Source organism: Dromiciops gliroides, chromosome 3 (assembly GCF_019393635.1).
Source record: "Dromiciops gliroides isolate mDroGli1 chromosome 3, mDroGli1.pri, whole genome shotgun sequence".
Taxonomy (NCBI): domain Eukaryota; kingdom Metazoa; phylum Chordata; class Mammalia; order Microbiotheria; family Microbiotheriidae; genus Dromiciops; species Dromiciops gliroides.
The window spans coordinates 643055779-643072814 of record NC_057863.1 but is presented as its reverse complement, the minus strand read 5'-3'; the positions used below and the strand labels follow the sequence as shown (position 1 = coordinate 643072814).

The window sequence follows — 17036 nt, the reverse complement described above, 5'->3', positions numbered from 1 at the left end:
GCGGCAGCTCCCCAGGCACAGGTGGACTGAGGCCCAGGGCCCAGGCCTCCTGCTTCCCCAGCTAGGGCTCTTTGCCACACTGCCCCCTAGAGGTTAAGGAAGCAGATGGGTCTGCAGTCTGAAGACCCACTGAAAAGACCGTGTCTTGGGGAGGGAGGCCTCCGAAAGGGGATGGGATAGACAGCAATGAAGGCTGTGGAGAGCACAGACACAGATTTGGTCTCCACATCGGGAGGTGAATGAAGCATTTCTGTTGGTGCATCTCGGGCTAATTGTGCGGCGGGAGCGAGATCCCGAAGGGGGTGGGGGGGCCATGCCGGGTGCCCCTGCTCAGGTCTCCTCTTCCTGCCAGAACTTCATCACAGCTGAGGAGCTTCGGCGAGAGCTGCCCCCGGACCAGGCCGAGTACTGCATTGCCCGCATGGCTCCCTACCAGGGCCCAGACGCTGCTCCTGGGGCCTTGGATTACAAATCCTTCTCCACAGCCCTGTATGGCGAGAGTGACCTGTGAGCATCTGCCCCCCCCCCCCCCTCACTGAGGAGACTCAGCGACCAGACCGCCCTCCCTGCCCTCCGGCTCTGGGTGGGGGGGCCTAGCCCCAAGCCCCCCTCTTCCTCCAGGGGCTGGCTTGCTGTAGTCCAATTTTCTCTGAACTGACCAGGTATCTATGCAAAGTGCACTCACATTCATTCTCTCTCTCTTTCTTTCCTTTTTGTGGGAGGGGGAGAAGGGACAGGATCTCTCCTCTCTCCTACCTGATTGGCCAGGAGTTCCCCAGCCTGGGGCAGGGGTAATGGTGAAGGGGGAGTGTAGAGTAAGTCATTCTGGTCTGTTATAAATATATATAATATATATATTTTTTGAACTAAGCCGAGGTGATAGCCTCATGAAATGAAGAAGACTGGCCTCCTTCCCCGAACTGCACAGCACTATGCTAACATGTCTCCTCAGCCTCACTGTCACCCTGGCACACGCCCACCCCCAGCACACACAGATGTATACACTATTCCCCTTGTCATTGCAGAAGATAAACCCATCCCCTCCTCCACAGGGTCCTATTCCAGCTTGTTCCCTTCAGGGCCAAAGACCACGTGCCTTGTCTAGGATCCCCCTTGGGTCCGCTCCTCTGATGGGACAAAGGGATGCCGCAGACTGGGTACCTCCTCAGCTGCTTCCCGAGAAGGGCTCCCACAGAGCCCCCTCTCCCTCTCTGCTACTTTTGTTTCTTTCCATCATTATCTCCCCTCCCCCTACTTTTCTTCCCCATAAAGATGCTTCCAGAGGGACCAGGGCAGCTTAGATCATGGTCATTTATTGGTGTCGGGGAGTCTCGGGGAGCCACAGCTGGAGAGGGGCTGGGGTCGGTGGGGGGGTGGGGCAGTATAGTAGGCAGAGTCACAGAGAAATGTGTCATGGAAATGGGCCTGAGCCTGGTGGAGAGAGAGGTGGCCGTTGTGCTCTGGCCCAGCTTCCCCAACAGCCCCTTGCTACACATCCCACTCTCCCTTGGGCTGGGCTCTGTCCCTCAGCAAGTTTTCTAAGGACCAAAAAATTTTAAAAAATTAAAAAAAAAAATCCCCACAAAAACTTTTAAAATAATTAAAAACTTTCAGAGAGTTACTATTTACTTTATTAACTTACGGATTTATTATATAAATATATATTCACCTAGCAACATATATTTGCCGTCTTTCTTGGTCTTGTAATTAAGATATCAGCTGATTATCATAACTCCCCTTTGCCTTCCTCTTTCCCTCCCCCTTCCCTTACCCCCTTTATTGTTTTCCCTCTTCTTTGTTGTCTTTTGTCAGGGACTAGTCTTTGGGGATTCCCCCTGATGGGAGGGTCTGGGGGGGCCTGGCTTAGGGGAAAAAAAAGGCTGGGCTGGCTGCTTCTCTGTTTGTGGTTTTGTTCTTTCTTTCTTTCTTTTTTTTTTTTTTTGGCGTTCATTCTCATTAATTTTTTTTTCTTGAAAAATTAAGACAATAAAATGTGTAATATTTTTAAGAACGATTTTCCAAAATGTACTCTACTTCTGTCCCTCTTTTCTGTTTATTTAATGTTTTACCCTCCAGGACAAATGCCTAGAGGTTTGCCAAAGAAGGAAAATTAATTAGAGCTAGCTCACTGAGACCTCTACATCCTGGACAGGTCGAGATAACCCCAAGGTTGGACACTTGTCCTGGCTAACATTGGCCAAAGCCTGCACTCCCACTCCCTCCCTGCCCGCTTGTCCTTTTGATAAGAGAGAGGGAGTCTGGATTAGCGCATTCCATTTCAGTTTCCTACTGTCGCAGTAGGCCGTGGCCCCTCTCTTACTGGGGTTTGTCCCATTCCAAGAAGAAAAGGTTCTAGGAAAAAGTGGCCAGCTCCATCCACTGTAAGAGAAATGGATAGGATTGAGGCCCGATGCCCCGCTTCCCCCGGGTCCTCCTCACCCTCAAGTCCTCCCCTCACCTCTCTCTTAGTCATGTAGATGAGTTCTCCCTCATCACTCAGATGCTGGCTGCAATGACCTGTCGGGGGAGGAGAGATGAGGTGGGGGTGTCTGTGACCATGCCCAGCCACCCCCTACTGTGGGGTATATCCCAGCTTCCCAGGGGATGGGAGTGGGGGTGGGGGTGTCACTTACGGAAGAGGCAGGTGAGCTGGGCCACACAGGACATGAAGCGATCCAAGTCAACCCGCAGGCGACTGTCACGGTATCGACTGGTGAGCAGCTGGGTCAGCTGGTTGTTGAGCTGGAAGCCTGTGGGGGTAGGGAGAGCAAGGCCGCCTTATCTTTAGTTCCTTGTCAGTTAGCCAGTTTCCTGTTTGGTCCCCAAAGCCAATGAGCTGAAGGAACTGAGGACCCAGGAGTGGTTTAAGGAGCCTGGGGGATGCCTGCAACTAGAGGGACAGTTCTTGCCCTCATGCCCTATAGTCTTTCCCTAACCAGAAGTCCCTGGCCCAGATTCTGTGATTACACCCGGGTGGGGCAGGGGAGGCTGACTGAGAGGTGTTGAGAGCCTGCTCGGTCTGGAAACATGGGTTCTGCCCTAGCTGAACATGGGGCTCCTCTGGTTTACATACAGCACATTCACCCACAGTCATAGCAGTCCCAGATGCTTGGTGGTCTCATGCTCACACACAGCTGAGATACACTGGGCGTGGGACATCAGAGGAGGGTTAGAGAGCCCTTAGCTGGCCCCTTCACACTCCAGCCTCCTTATCTGCAAGGGAGGGGATCGAATCCTAAGGCCTTCTGAGGGCCCCCTCCAACTTGCAATCGATGCTTTCAGGAAGCCCTAGGCAGCAAAAGCCCCCATCCTACGTGTGGTTTAGAGCACACTTGTTAGCAGCACTAGCCTCCCCGCCCAGTGGGCTATCGGATGCTCTGGGGATGAGTGATAACACTATTTGTAAAATATGGATGGAAACCAGAAAAGGCGGTCTGGAAGTGCAAATACTCGGTTCACAGCCAGGGGAATAGAAAAAGCAATGGCTATGAAGTCTGGAGCTCTGGGTGTGTTTCCTACCTTGACCACTGAGCCTTGAAAGGAAGGCTCTTGGTGACCCTCAAACACTGTACAGATTTTATTCTGAGCGGTGTTCAGTGGGTCTGGGGGCCCCTGCTCTAGTCCCCGCTCGGCCAGTTTGACAAAGTCATAACCTGGTTTTGCCTTATTTTCTTCCTCTACCTAAAGGAGTTGCTGATAGTACAAGTGTTAGATGATCATCATCAACAATGATGGAATAGGGCCTGCAATTGGTCAGGTGCGAGATGCCCTAGAAGCACAATGTCACCTGCTCCAGGCAGGATTGCTCAGCTATACTTGGTCCTAGGTCCCACAAGTTTACCAGATAAGAAAAAGGCTAGTTTCTCTTGTTCCTTTGGGAATCCTTATGGACATGGGTCATAATGAGGGATGCTGGGCCTGGGCTTTTCCAAAAACGGTCCCATCTGTGCTCATTCACTCAGCCGGACCACCGGACCTCTCTGAAAGACTAGCCAGGGGCTTAGGAGGAGGGGAGGAGTTGGTTCCATCTTGACTCTCGCTGTTGTCCTGGGCTTCACCCAATGATTCTTGGAGTCCTCTGCCCCAGGACATCTCTGTTGAGGTTAGGGATGCCCATATGTACCTGCTGAATTGAGTGCCAGCCTCAGCTCATGGGAATTCATGGTCCCAGACTTGTCGGCATCAAACTTGTCGAATGCAGCCTTGACGGGAGAAGTTATCCATCAGGCCTCACGGCTCTTCTGCCCCAGGATCCAGAGCACCCCCTCCCCCACTGCCAGGGGTTGAGATGTTCCCTCACCACCTGCTGCTGCTCCCTCAGTCCTGCTCTTACCTGCCACTTCCGAAGTCGATACCACAGCTGCCGAAATTCAGACAGTGTCAGACAATGCCCTCCTTGCTGCAGGATAGTTCAGGGAATTGTGGAGAGGGAGGAACTAATTATCCTTCCCCCAAGGCCCTCTGCTGCTTGGCAGCACCCCTCCCTCCCCCCTCCCAAACAGTTTCATAAGGATACTCCAAAACATCGGATCAGATGTTCACAGGTCCGGAGCCCGAGCTCTCCAGTCGAGTGAGTCCAGGGGCCAGCTGAAAGAGGACCCACTAGGTATTCATTTTCTGGTTTGAAGGAAGTCTTGCAAGGACAAGGGGACACTTGGTAGAACCCCAGAAAACTGCAGTACCGTTTGAGACTTGGGAATGACTGGCTAAACTGAAGAGAGAGCCTGACTCAAGACGGGGGAGGCCACAGGCTGCCCAAGACACTTTCTCTGGTGCCTCCCAAGGTTGGTTTGGGGGACTCGGGATTTAGAGCAGGAAGGACCTTTGAGACCGATGGATCCAGTCCCCTGGGGCCTGGAAGAGGGAGCTGATTTCCCTGGATCAGAACTGGGAGGGTCCATAGGCTTCATCTGGTGCACCCTGTGCCTGAGTGGGAATCTGCCCTGACACCCCCCCCCCAATGTCCCTCGAGGGGGATTATACAGGGTCCTCCCAGGACAGCTCATTGCATTTTGCTTGGGGTAGCCTGCTTAGGAAAGTGCCCCTCATGCCAGACTGGGCTGTGCCACTCTATGCCCTCCTTCTCTTGGTCAAGCATAGCCCCTTTCCCTCTAACATTGCTCTCGGGCCCTCCTCAAGGCTGATGGCTGAGTGACCATCCTCTCCAGTGCTCTGATGACATCTGTTCAGGGCCCTCACTGTCCTGTGTGCCAAGCACTGTGCTCTGCACTATACAAATCTCATTTGATCTTCAAAATAAGCCGGAGAGGTAGGTGCTGTTATAATCTGTTTTACAGATGAGGAAACAGGCAGATCAGTGAAGTGACTTGCCCAAGGTCACACAGCTAGGATGTGTCTAAGGCAGGATTTGAACCCAAGTCTTCTTAATTCTCAGTCTGGCATTATATACTGGCTGGATGGTCTGGTTACTGCAGAGTAGAGCGTGCTGGCTGTCACCCCACCCTGTTCTAAACACTAGGTTTGTATCAGCAGCCTGATTGCCATATTTGCCAATGGGGTTGCCATGCCTGACCACAGGATTGAGTTTTCAGACCAGTAAAACCACATCTTTTATGGAGACACCGTCAAGTCAGGCCTCCCCAGTATCCCTACTGAGTTTCATCTTGTTCAAAGCAGCCTGCCATTCTTGCCCACTGAGCTGGGTTTTTTGGCATGCAACATCCAGCATCCCTCCCAGATTTGTGTCAAAGGTGACAAGAACAAAGGCAGTGTTGACCTGTTTATCAAATTTACCGCTAAAGCCCAAGGCCAGGGGTAGTTAGCCACAACACACCACTAGGGCCTCCTGATAGCCTGACTAGCGTGTCATCTAGCCTACATCTCTCCACCCTGGCTGTTACCCATATTTTCTGGGTTTATTTTAATTAGACTGGCCATTGACTTGTGCATTATGGGCCAGCTAGGTGGCACAGTGGATAGAACACCAGGCCAACTCGCAGAGATAATACCTGCAGCAAAGTGCTTAGTACAGGGCCTGCCCGACACATGCTGGGTGCTTTATGGATACCTATTGCCTTCCCTTTCCCCTCCCACTCCCACCCACTACTAGTTACTGACGAGGCAGTTAGAGGTGGGCGGTCTTCTTCCTCCCAGGCAAATCTAGGCTACCGGTGGGTGCTCTCCATCCCTGGCCAAGTATCCATCATCCTTATATTTTAAGCCATAGTCTCTCCTGCAGCTCTCATCTTCAATTTGTTTTTGTTTGTTTGGTTTTTAAACCATACACTGTGTTCCCCGGGTCTTCAGTTTTCTTGGCCAAGTATCTTTTCCCCCCCAAAGAATCACCAGGAGGGGGCGGTGCTCCTTAGGTTTGGCAAAGTCTCTCTTTTTTTTTTGTTTTTGGCGAGGCAATTGGGGTTGTGACTTGCCCAGGGTCACACAGCTAGTACGTGTTAAGTGTCTGAGGTTGGATTTGAACTCAGGTCCTCTGGAATCCAGGGCTGGTGCTCTATCTGCTGCACCACCTAGCTGCCCCTTCTAAGTCAGCCTTCTCCCTTCTGAGCTCCCGAGTTAGGGGAGGAGTCCCTTCTGCATCCTTTTTCATGGCCTCCTTGTAGCACTTTCCAAATGATCTTTCCAAGAACCCTTTATAGCAGGGCACGGGACATATACTTTGCATTTCTACAGCTATGACTTGTCCAAGGTCACTCAGGAAGAAAGCAGCAATTAGGGGTTTGCACTCAGATCTTCTGACCCCACCCCTAGGGGTTCTTTCTGGCTCACCACCAATCCCTGACTCTCCTGTGGCCTCAGCCAGGACTCACCCCAATCTTCAGATTCTAGAGCTATACTGAGTAAGGTCTGCAGCTGGTTGGCACCAATCTCTTCTTCCTGGGGGAAGAAGGCAAAGAAAGTAAGAGAGTTTCATCCTTCCCTGCCCCTCCCCCCTCAGCCCCCACCATCTGTAACACTTCTTCCTTAGCCCTCCTTGTCCCAGTCTTCCTCACCTGCTCCCCACTCTCCATCAAAAGTCATCTCCATTTTTTCTCCCCTCCATCTCTCCCTCAGACTCCATTTCAATCAAGAAATGCTTTCCCAGAGTTTCTTAGCCTTCTCCCTTCCGGCCCCTCACCTCTCCTGCCAGTTCCTGAAACAGCTGTTCCATTTCAAACTCCAGGGGTTCAGAGGGTGTCTGAGGGAGAGAAGGCTCTGTCACTGACCCAGGCCACCCCATGTCATCCTGACCATTCCCTCACCTGGCCCTTGCCTCACCATGAGCACTTGAAGGTCAGCACTGACAGCATTGTCTATTTCCCTGTAAGAGAAAGAAGGGGAGAGAACTCAGGGGACCCCGGAGAATCCCGGCTTCCCTTGGCTGGGGGAGAGAGTCCGTGGGGACTCCAGTTTGGGAAGGAAGGGGTCAGCTGGGCAGTCTGATCTTGGGCTCCTTACCTCTGGGATAGTAGAGAGACCGTACCCCAGGGAAGAGCCTTGGGGGGTGAGGGTGGGGCAGGGAGCTGCTTATTTTCCTTCTCTATAAAGTGGAGGCAGGGGGTGGCCTTTGAGGACCCCCAGCTCTAGGTCTGGGGTCCAGAGATTCTGGCCTTCACCATGATGCCGGCCAATTGGAGGGACTGAATATTGGAACTGAAATGAAATGGTTTTATGGGACTATAGAGGATTTCTGGGCCAAGCCCATTGGTAAGGCCCAGAGAGGTCATAAGACACACCCAAGGTCACAGACGATTTGAACTCGGGGCTCTTTGCCCTGCCTCCAGCTCATGGGGGTCGTCGAGGAAGTCCCGACCAGGGCTGGGGGTGATGGCGAGTCTCACGTGGCTGAATGCTGACGCTCTGTGTAGATGCGGAATGTGAAGTCGGACTCCTCTCCGGCATGGGCGGTGCTTGGCACGACCAAATAATGTCCTGGTGCCAGGCGGCAGCGGCGACTCACGTCTCGGCGGATGCTGAATGGGGAGCGGTCAGCCCGGAGAAGTCCAGCCAGGAGCTCCCGGCGCCGGGGCGAGTCCTGCAGGCCCAAGAGCTGGGGGAGGGCAGGGAAGGGCGGATGAGGCTCCCCCAAAGCCACCCCAGACAACCCCACCCCAAGGGCTCCAGCCTCCAACCCCCCCAGAGAGGATCTGAGGGCTGAGGAGCCTGTTGGCAGGAGGCTTATTCTCAGTGTCTGTTACCTCTTCAGGAATCTGTAGGATAGAAAACAGGTATAGGGTCAGGGCTGACCTCAGGCTCTGCCCTTTGCCCTCTCCCCTCTCCTCAGTCACAGAGTCCATACTGTCTCACCTAGTCTCTTTTCTTTCTTCTCTATCCTCCCAGTTCTTTCTGTATGTCTCCCCAAGTCCCCCTCTGTCCGCTTAAGGCATACCAGGACCCTGTGACTCCTCCCCAGTCTTCTGTTCCCCTCCCCCCCCCACCTCCTTGCCCGCACCCTGAAAACATGAAAGCCAACAGTGAGGTAGGTGACGCCACGCGCTCGAAGCCGCCTCCGATTCCTCTGGATCAGGGAGAGTAGCACGGTGCACTTGGGATGCCGGCCACCCCTTCCAGGCCGGGCGCCCCCAGCCCCCCAGCCACCCCATGGACCCCCCTCGTCGTCCTCGGCTTCTTCCTCGTCAGGGTCTTGAAGTGTCAGCTGGAACTGGGGGTTTGTCCAAAAGGTCTCTGTTTGGGGGGGGTGAAAGGGAGAGGTGGGGTCTTTGAACTTTCCCACCCCAGACCTCCCCCTCCCCCTCCCTTGCCCTCTGAGTCATCCCCCCCTACACTCAGGACCTCACCGCTGCCTGGCTGGCCCCCGCCAGCATTGAAGCCTCGCACCCAACGGCCCTGGAAGGTGTGGACATGCCAGCCGCCCCCCTTGGGCTGAGGACCCAGCACCTCAGGGCTCAAGCTGCAGATCTGGACTGTGTTAAAGTGCTGTAGAAAGTCATCTAGCTCCATCCTGGGAGGGAGAGAGCCCACAGCCTCTTAGCCTCTCATCTTCCAAGATTCTCCCCTTGGCCACTCCTCCCTGGTCCACTCTGACCTCCTGCTTCGTCTGGTCTCTGGTCCCCGTTCTTCTCTCTTCTCCCACTGTCTCCTCTTTCCACTGCCCCCATCATCCCCTCTCTGTTTATCCCTACCCCCCACAGGCTGTTCCTTCTGCCCCCTATTCCTCCTCTCCCCCTCTTCCATCCTCACTATCTCTCCTCCTTCCCCCTCATTGTCACCCTGCTGCCTTCTGTCCTACACTGCCCCATCACTAGCTTCCTAAGCCATCCTCAGAGCCCCAGCCTATCCACCCAACACTGCCACTGACTTTTTATCACGTCCTCCTCTTTTGCCTTCATCACCCCCAGGGTCAGGAGTTTCCTGGATGTTGGGGTGGGGGTGGGAGGACTATCTCATCTCTCACCAGAATTCTCCATCTTCCTTCTTCACCAGCAGAGTATCACGCCATTCTTCAGGAAGTGTAGCCCACCGGGGACAGCTATGGGGGGCACAGGGGAGATGATGACAAGTACGGAGATGCTTCCCAGCCCAGGGACCCCAGTCCTCCCCAGAGTCTGCCTCTCAGCTTCACGGGTCAGTGGCGTCCCTAGCAGGTCCCTCACCTGTCACTCCAGGCCCCGCTCCATTCCACTTGGCCCCATGGGTTGCGAAGTCGGAGGAGCCGAATTTTGGTGAATCCCAGGGATATCTGAGGAAACAGAGAAGGAAAGGTGACTTTGGGACCCTGGTCGAGGGCCAGGCTCAAGTGGCCTTGTCCCAACCCCCGCAGTGCCAGTACTCACCCTGTGGGTCCCAGTGACGGAGTACGCGTGACCTTTCACTAGCCCATCCTCTGTCTTGTACTCACCCCGGTCACTCTGGTCACATGGGGACATGGGAGGACATTCATGAGCATTGGCCCAAACCAGGAAACGAGAAGGAGGGGGAGAAGGGGAAAGATCCCCTGCCACCCCTGAGCCACACAAGCAGGGTCACCCATGGAGCGGGGAGGAGGGGAGGAGGGTGTCTTCGTGGACATAGACACAGGAACATGAATAAGGGTGTGGGACAGTAAACAAAGAAGAGACGGTGAGGTTCCGCGGTCTGGATCCCTCCTCCCCTTATCCCTGAACAAGGGAAAGGGTCGCACATGGGCCACCATCGAGATTGATGACGAAGGGAGGTGTGTGGGATGCTCAGATGAGGGCGTGCCCAAGGGCATCGATGGGGGCAAACACACAAAGGGACCCATGGGGAGAAATGCCATCAAGTAGACACATGGGAACGTGAAAAATAAGGACAGCACCCAGGGAAAAGAATGTCAGATTCGGGGGCCAAACCTGGGAGAGAGGGAAGCATGTGCAGGGACACCCCACCCACAGAGCAGGAGAGATGGGTACAGAGGGCAGCACAGGACCAAGAGGAGGAGCTATGTGTGTGAACATGTACATGTGTGTACACACCTATGTGCTTGTATGCATGCATGCAGTGTGTGTTTCGGGGTATGTGCACATGTGTGTGGCTTGTGTGCATTGCACAGTTATGCATCTTGTGCACGTGTGTGCCGTATGTGTTGCACGTTGCATTGTGCATGCATGTGTACAGTACTGGTGTGTGTGTGGTATGTGTGTGCACCTGTGTATGTGTGAGCATGTGTAGGGTATGTATGCACACACTTGTACATTGTGTACGTGTATGAGTGCTCGCATGTGCCTATGTGTATGTGTGTGTGCAGTGTGCATCCTCAGACTTGGGTCTTCCCTTTCCCAAGGGCTAGCAAGCTCACCAGGGCAGTGGCCCCCACAAGGGATTCCTTGGCCAGGGCGTGGCGGAGAGCAGAGAAGAGGCCAGGTGTGTCTGGCTGCAGGTACAGGACTTCCCCCACACCGCCTGTGAAGTCCACAAAGGCTTCATTCATGTGGCCGCCTCGCATCACCTCATAGGAGCCGTGGAGCCTGTGGGAAGACCAAGGCAGCCCCCTCCCCTCCCCTGGATGGGGGGGTGTGTGGAGGAGGCCAAATGGGGAGAGGGTTTTAGAGAGAGGATGTTAGGTGAATCTAGGGCTGGGTGGGAGTGGGGAACTTTGCTGCTTGGGGGGGGTGGCATGGTCCTGGGGGTCCTCAAAGGTTTCAAAGAATCTGGGAATTTTCACGGCAGGGGTTTCCTGAGCATCAGAAAAGCTCTTTGGAGGGTGGGGGTGTCTCTGTAGCCTCTGAGGCTGAGATTGTTCCCAGGGGGCCTCAGGAAGGGGCTCTGGGCTCCCAAAGGCCGGGGAATAGATCCTGAAGGTTCCTGATCTGAGGATCAGGAAGGGTCCCCAGAGGGTCTCTTGGGGCCTCTGAGCTCAGAGATAATCTCGGGCTTGGGCCGCTGGGGTTTTTGAAGTCTCTGAGTCACCGCATTTATGTAGCCAGGTGACAAAGCTCTTCCCATGTATTATCTCACTTGAGATCATCCCTGGGCATGTCAGAAACTCGGCCAGGGACCTGAGGTTCAGCAAGGAGCTTCTGGGGGCTGGGGTGGGGGGGCTGCAGTGATCCTTACTTGGCATAAGCTTTCTCTAGCAGCGGGGCCCAGAACTCAGCTCTCTGGGCTGATCGAACAAAAATCAGCTTCCCATCCCGCACAGGTAGCCGGTCATCCACCACCACGTCCACCCAGCGACCGAATTGCCATAGCTATAGAGAGAGGGGCGGGGTGGGGGCAGCCAAGAACCGCACCCCAGACCCTTCCCCAGCCATCCCAGCCTGTTGTACTGTCCTGCCCCAGCCCCAAACTCATCTTCAGGTCTATGGGAACTTGACAACATCTTAGCCAGGAGAGGGCCCTTCAGAGGGGCTACTAAGTCTATTTTACAAATGGGGAAACTGAGGCCTGCGGAAGGGACTCGCCCAAGCCCCTACAGAACCAGGGTCAGAAGGTAAGTGCTTTGAAGACAGGTTCTGTTTCATTTCATTAAGCACCTACTGTGCGCCAGGCACTAGGCTCTGGGGATTCAAACACAAAGGATGAAACATTGTTTACCTTCAAAGAGCTCCCATGCTAATGGGTTTGATAACAAGGACTTAGATCACTATGTCCCATAAGATAGAAAAGGAATAAATACAAAGATACACGAACCAGTTAGCTACAAGGTAAACTGTTTCCTTGTGGACTGGCTGCTGCTGGCTCTGCCTTGCCCCACTCTCCCCTTACCTGGAAGTGGAAGATTCCTGCATACCCCCACTGGAAGCTCTGCCTGGGGGGCACCACCCGATAGAGCAGGCGGGGGTACAGGGTAAGGGAAGCAGCCGCAGCCAGGAACCAGCAGTTACCTGGGGTGGGGGAACAAGAGGAATCAGGGGCTGGAAGAGAGCGGAGACAACAGCAAGTCCTCAGAGAGAGTTGGGGGGCGGAAGGCTTTGGGGGAGGGAAGAGGGGCTTGATGGTGAGGGGCTTAGGGGGTGAGAAAGGGCTTGGGGGAGCAAGGATTGGAGGGAGGAGGGGTTTGGGGGTAGAGGAGGAGCTTGGGGGGAAGGGTGGGAAAGCTCACCCAGGCTCCCCTGACACACATCCGTCCGATCCATATCTTCACAGATGAATTGGGGGTTCTGGCAAAACTCCTGGGGGCAGAGAAGGGCTGTGGGCCCTGAGCAGGGACTGGCCATCCCACACCCCAAACCCTTCCCCTCTGCAGCTGGCTGCTGAGGTCTCCCTTAGCCAAGAGCCTGAGGCCTGAAGCCTCCTCTTGGGATTAATGACAGATGCCACCTCCTTCCCCAGGATGAAAGGGCCTGCTAACGCTGCCTACAGGAAACGTGGGGCCCTGGGGAAACCTGATGGGGCAGAGATGGGGAGAAGCTCCAGGATGACCAGGATCCAGGGGTTGGATCCCCCAGTGCATTGAAGGTCCTAGACTTATAGATCCCCAGGGTCTGCCCCATCAAGAACCCAGGCCTCCCATCTTTGAACTTTCCCCCCACACACACCCAAGGGGCAGCGAGTTCTCCAGACTCCCCCAGGCCCTCAGCCCCCAGCCACCCAAGGGATCCAGTCTGCCAGTGCCCACCCCTCCCCCTCAGAGCCCGAGACATCCCCCTTTCACCCTTCAGGACTCAGGTACAACTCTCGCTGAGTACAGGGGCCCCCAGACTCACATAAGGTCTCAGCCACTCCACACCCTTGGCCTTCTCAGAGTTGGGCCCCAACTGGTCATAACCCAGGGCAGCAGGCCCAGCAGGGAAGCAGGGGTCCAGGAAGAGGGTCCCTGCCTGCAGGCATCTCTCCTGGATGGACTGGTAGCACTGGCCCCGGAAGCAGACAGGACCCTGGAAATGTTCTCCATCTTCATCCTCTACCAGGTGGATGGTCACCCTCTGAACGGCCATCGGGGATCCTTGGGCACCTGGGAGAAGCCCTTTAAAGCTTGAGGTTGGGAGAAGGGAGGGGCCTGTCTCCCAGGGATCTCCAAGCACCACTTGGGGGCCCCGGGAGGAGATGGGGAAGATCACTAAGGAATGGCAGGCGCTCAAGGACCTGTGGTCAGTTGCCCTACTTCTGGACACGCTCCAGTCAGGGTTCCGCCCCTTGTTAATATTAATTGATGGTTGGTGGGGGGAAGTAGGATACACCCTGTGGGTTTCCGGGCCCTCAGTTGTGGCCTGCCCATGAAACTTAATGGGCTTGATGGTGGGAGACCAGGGAAGACCATAGAACTCTGATAGGAGCCTAGGGGGGTGCTGCAGTGGATAGAGCACTGGGCCTGGAGTCAGGAAGACTCATCTTCCTGAGTTCAAATCTGGCCTCAGACACTAGCTGTGTGACCCTGGGCAAGTCATTTCATTGTTTGCCTCAGTTTCATCATCTGTAAAACGAGCTAGAGAAGGAAATGGCAAAACCACTCCAGCATCTTTGTCAAGAAAACCCCTGCTGGAGTCATGAAGAGTTGGACACGACTGAAATGGCCGAATGACAAAAAGGGGCTAAATCCCAGGAGCAGAGACAGCCGGCCACCCTGGCCCAGGCTGCTACTGTTCTTCACCCATCTCTCACATCTGAACCTTTGTCCTGGCTCTGGCCCCTGCCTGGACTACTTGCCCTCCTAGTCTCCACCTCTGAGAATCGCTACCTCCCAACTGCTCTGCACCGATCTTACATTGTCTCCCCATTAGAATTCAGGCTCCTTGAGGGCAGAGCCCTTTGGGCTTGTTTGCTCTTTGAATCCTCAGTGGTGTTCATCATAAACCCTTATGAAATGTTTTTCCATGCATGGATTGGAAGAGAGTGCAAGCGCTCCTTTGTCTGACTTTCTCCTCCTTTTATGGACCAGGCTCTAGAGGGTTAGAAGTCTTGCCTTCTGCCCCCTTGGCTTCCTTTTCCAACCCCTTCTCTGGGCCTCCCTGCAGGCTGGAGGAGCCCTGTAAATGCTTCCAGTTAAAGGGAGTCCATCCACCACCATCCCCCACATCCTCACTCCAAGAATCCCAGAATTCCAGCCTCTTGGAGCTGGGAGAGAGAGACCTACAAGACTATGGAATTCAGATCCTCTTCCAGTACAACCAATGCCCTCTAAGACCTCGCGAACCAGAAAGTCATCCAGCCTTTGCTTGGCCATGCCTCATGATGGGGAGCTCACTACCTATTTCTTTGAACTTCACAAAAAAAGTTTTTTCTTTTAAATTTTGAGTCCCAGTCATGGAATAAAAGGGGCCAACAAACTGCCATTTCCCCCATTCCACCGGGGGATGGCCCATTCTCACGAGAATGTAAATAAAGTTTTTTGTGGGTTTGTTGTTTTTTTTTTTTTACTTCTCAAAAAAAAAAAAATTGAGTGCCAAATTCTCTCCTTCCAGCTGTTCACTACCTCTTTTTTTCCTCCCCCCCCCCCGCGGGGCAATGGGGGTTAAGTGACTTGCCCAGGGTCACACAGCTAGTATCAAGTGTCTGAGGCCGCATTTGAACTCAGGTCCTCCTGAATCCAGGGCCAGTGCTTTATCCACTGCGCCACCTAGCTGCCCCCCTGTTCACTACCTCTTGAAGGAAGCTCACTTCAAGGCTGCCAAATTCTAATTGTTCCTTATGTTGAGCTGAACTTGACTGTAATTTCCACAGTTCTTTTTTTTTATATGTAGAATAAAAATATTTTATTATTTCCTAGTTACATGTAGAGATAGTTTTCAACATTTGGTTGGTTTGTTTTTTGTTTGTTTGTTTGTTTTTAGTGAGGCAATTGGGGTTAAGTGATTTGCCAAAGGTCACACAGCTAGTGTCAAGTGTCTAAGGCCAGATTTGTTTTGTTTTGTTTTTTTGTTTTTTGGTGAGGCAATTGGGGTTAAGTGACTTGCCCAGGGTCACACAGCTAGTAAGTGTTAAGTGTCTGAGGCCGGATTTGAACTCAGGTCCTCCTGAATCCAGGGCCAGTGCTTTATCCACTGCACCACCTAGCTGCCCCTCAACATTTGTTTTTATAAGATTTCTAATTGAAATTTTTTCTCCCTTCCCCCGTCCCCAAGACATCAAGCAATCTACTTACTATAGGTGATATATGTACAATCGCATTAAACATATTTCTGCATTAGTCATGTTGTGAAAGAAGAATAAGAGCAAAAGGGAAAAATCTCAAAAAAGAAAAAAGTAGAAATAGTATGGTTCAATCTGCATCCAGATTCCACAGTTCTTTTTTCTGGATGTAACTTCCACAGTTCTTGCCCCAGGGCTGACCAGAACATGTCTACCCACTTCTTCCCCAGGTCACCCCTTTGGATATTCAGAATGGTGGTTAGGTCAATGAACAGCCCAGGCCACGGAGGCTTCTCTCTCATTCTAAACGATTGGGGGAATCTGAGGGAATAAGTGATCTTCCTGGCCAGATATAGAGCTTATTACCGCCCCAGGGCTAGCCATGGCCATTGGTGGGGCCAGCATTTAGAGGATGCCAACAATACAAGGTTAAGGCCGGAGGAGCCCAGCTGGGTAGATCCAGGGCAGACTTGGATCAAGCTCCCCTTCCTCTTTTTCTGCTCCAACCTCAAAACAAAAACAGCCATCCAGCCCTATTCTCCAAGGACCCCAAACCAGCCTTTGGCCTCCTTAGAACATCCTGGTTAAAGGTGAGTACTGATTAGGGATGGGGAAGATAAAGTCCAAGGTGCAGTGTCTGAATCTGTATCAGATCAGCAGTCTGGCAAGGGGCAAAGTTTCTGTTCCTATCTGTTCCTGAAGTGTCTTTGATACTGCCCTCCACATTCTCTCTCAAAATTGTCACTGACCCTTCCATGTCTCTATCTCAGAGCTTTTTCTGTCTCTGACCCTAGAATATCTCTGTCTCTGAGATCTCTCTGTCTAATGTCCCTGCCTGTCTCATTAGTCTTTGCTTGGTATTCCTTGGGTGGAGCTCTGGTATACTCTTGGGGCCCAGGGACCAAACAAACTGCAGGAAAGAGTCAGAGTTAGACTAACTTCCTGACAATTAGAACAATTAGACAAAAAGCAGAGTGGGCTGCCTCAGGAGGTAGTGAGCTCCCTGTCCCTGGAGGTCTCCAAGCAGAGGCCCCATGCCCATTGCCGTAGGCATTGTGAATGTGATCTTTGTTTGAGTAGGTCTAAATTGGACTTGAGGAGCCCCGAGATACCTTTTGCTTCAAGATTCTGGGTTTCTGATCCTGTCACCAAATCAGCTTATGAGAGCTTGGACTGGGGCAGCCTCAGACACTGGCAGCTGTGACCAGCAAGTCATGTAATCTAAGTTTGCCTCAATTTCCTCATCTGTAAAATGAAGAAGATGCTGCCTTGTCCAACCTCTTCATCAGAAGATGAGGAATCAGGAGCAGAGATTTGGAATAAAAGAATATTGGGGGCGGCTAGGTGGCTCAGTGGGTAGAGCACCAGCCTTGGAGTCAGGAGGACCTGAGTTCAAATCCGGCCTCAGACACTTAACACTTACTAGCTGTGTGACCCTAAGCAAGTCACAACCTCAATTTCCTCACAAAAAAAACAAAAAAAGAATTTCAGAATGATTCTACTAACCCAAAAAGGAAGAAACTGAGGAAGAAAGGAAAAGGAGGGAGGGAAAGGGGAGAAGAAGAGAAAAGAGACAGAGAGAGAGAGACAAA

The 17036-nt window shown here is 53.1% G+C and overlaps 2 protein-coding genes across 7 annotated transcripts in view; one reads left to right on the top strand and one right to left on the bottom strand.

The window, feature by feature from the left end:
* ACTN4 (actinin alpha 4) overlaps positions 1 to 2064 on the top strand; it is an 84871-nt gene extending 82807 nt beyond the window's left edge. For all 6 annotated transcript variants that reach the window (XM_043991650.1, XM_043991649.1, XM_043991647.1 and 3 more), the window contains one exon: positions 353 to 2064. In XM_043991650.1, the coding sequence (XP_043847585.1) occupies positions 353 to 511 (159 nt within the window). In that variant the 3' untranslated portion in view covers positions 512 to 2064. The remainder of the gene's footprint in view (positions 1 to 352) is intronic.
* On the bottom strand, positions 1901 to 13313 carry CAPN12 (calpain 12). The gene is given in 21 exon segments (XM_043991653.1): positions 1901 to 2379; positions 2459 to 2517; positions 2634 to 2750; positions 4124 to 4202; positions 4334 to 4399; positions 4517 to 4587; positions 6786 to 6852; positions 7094 to 7153; positions 7234 to 7276; positions 7797 to 8005; positions 8154 to 8165; positions 8408 to 8707; positions 8710 to 8917; positions 9371 to 9445; positions 9570 to 9655; positions 9750 to 9824; positions 10733 to 10925; positions 11491 to 11624; positions 12142 to 12260; positions 12479 to 12548; positions 13083 to 13313. Coding segments are annotated over 21 exon segments (2301 nt in total). The 3' UTR covers positions 1901 to 2352.
* Between the last annotated feature and the right edge of the window lie 3723 nt (positions 13314 to 17036).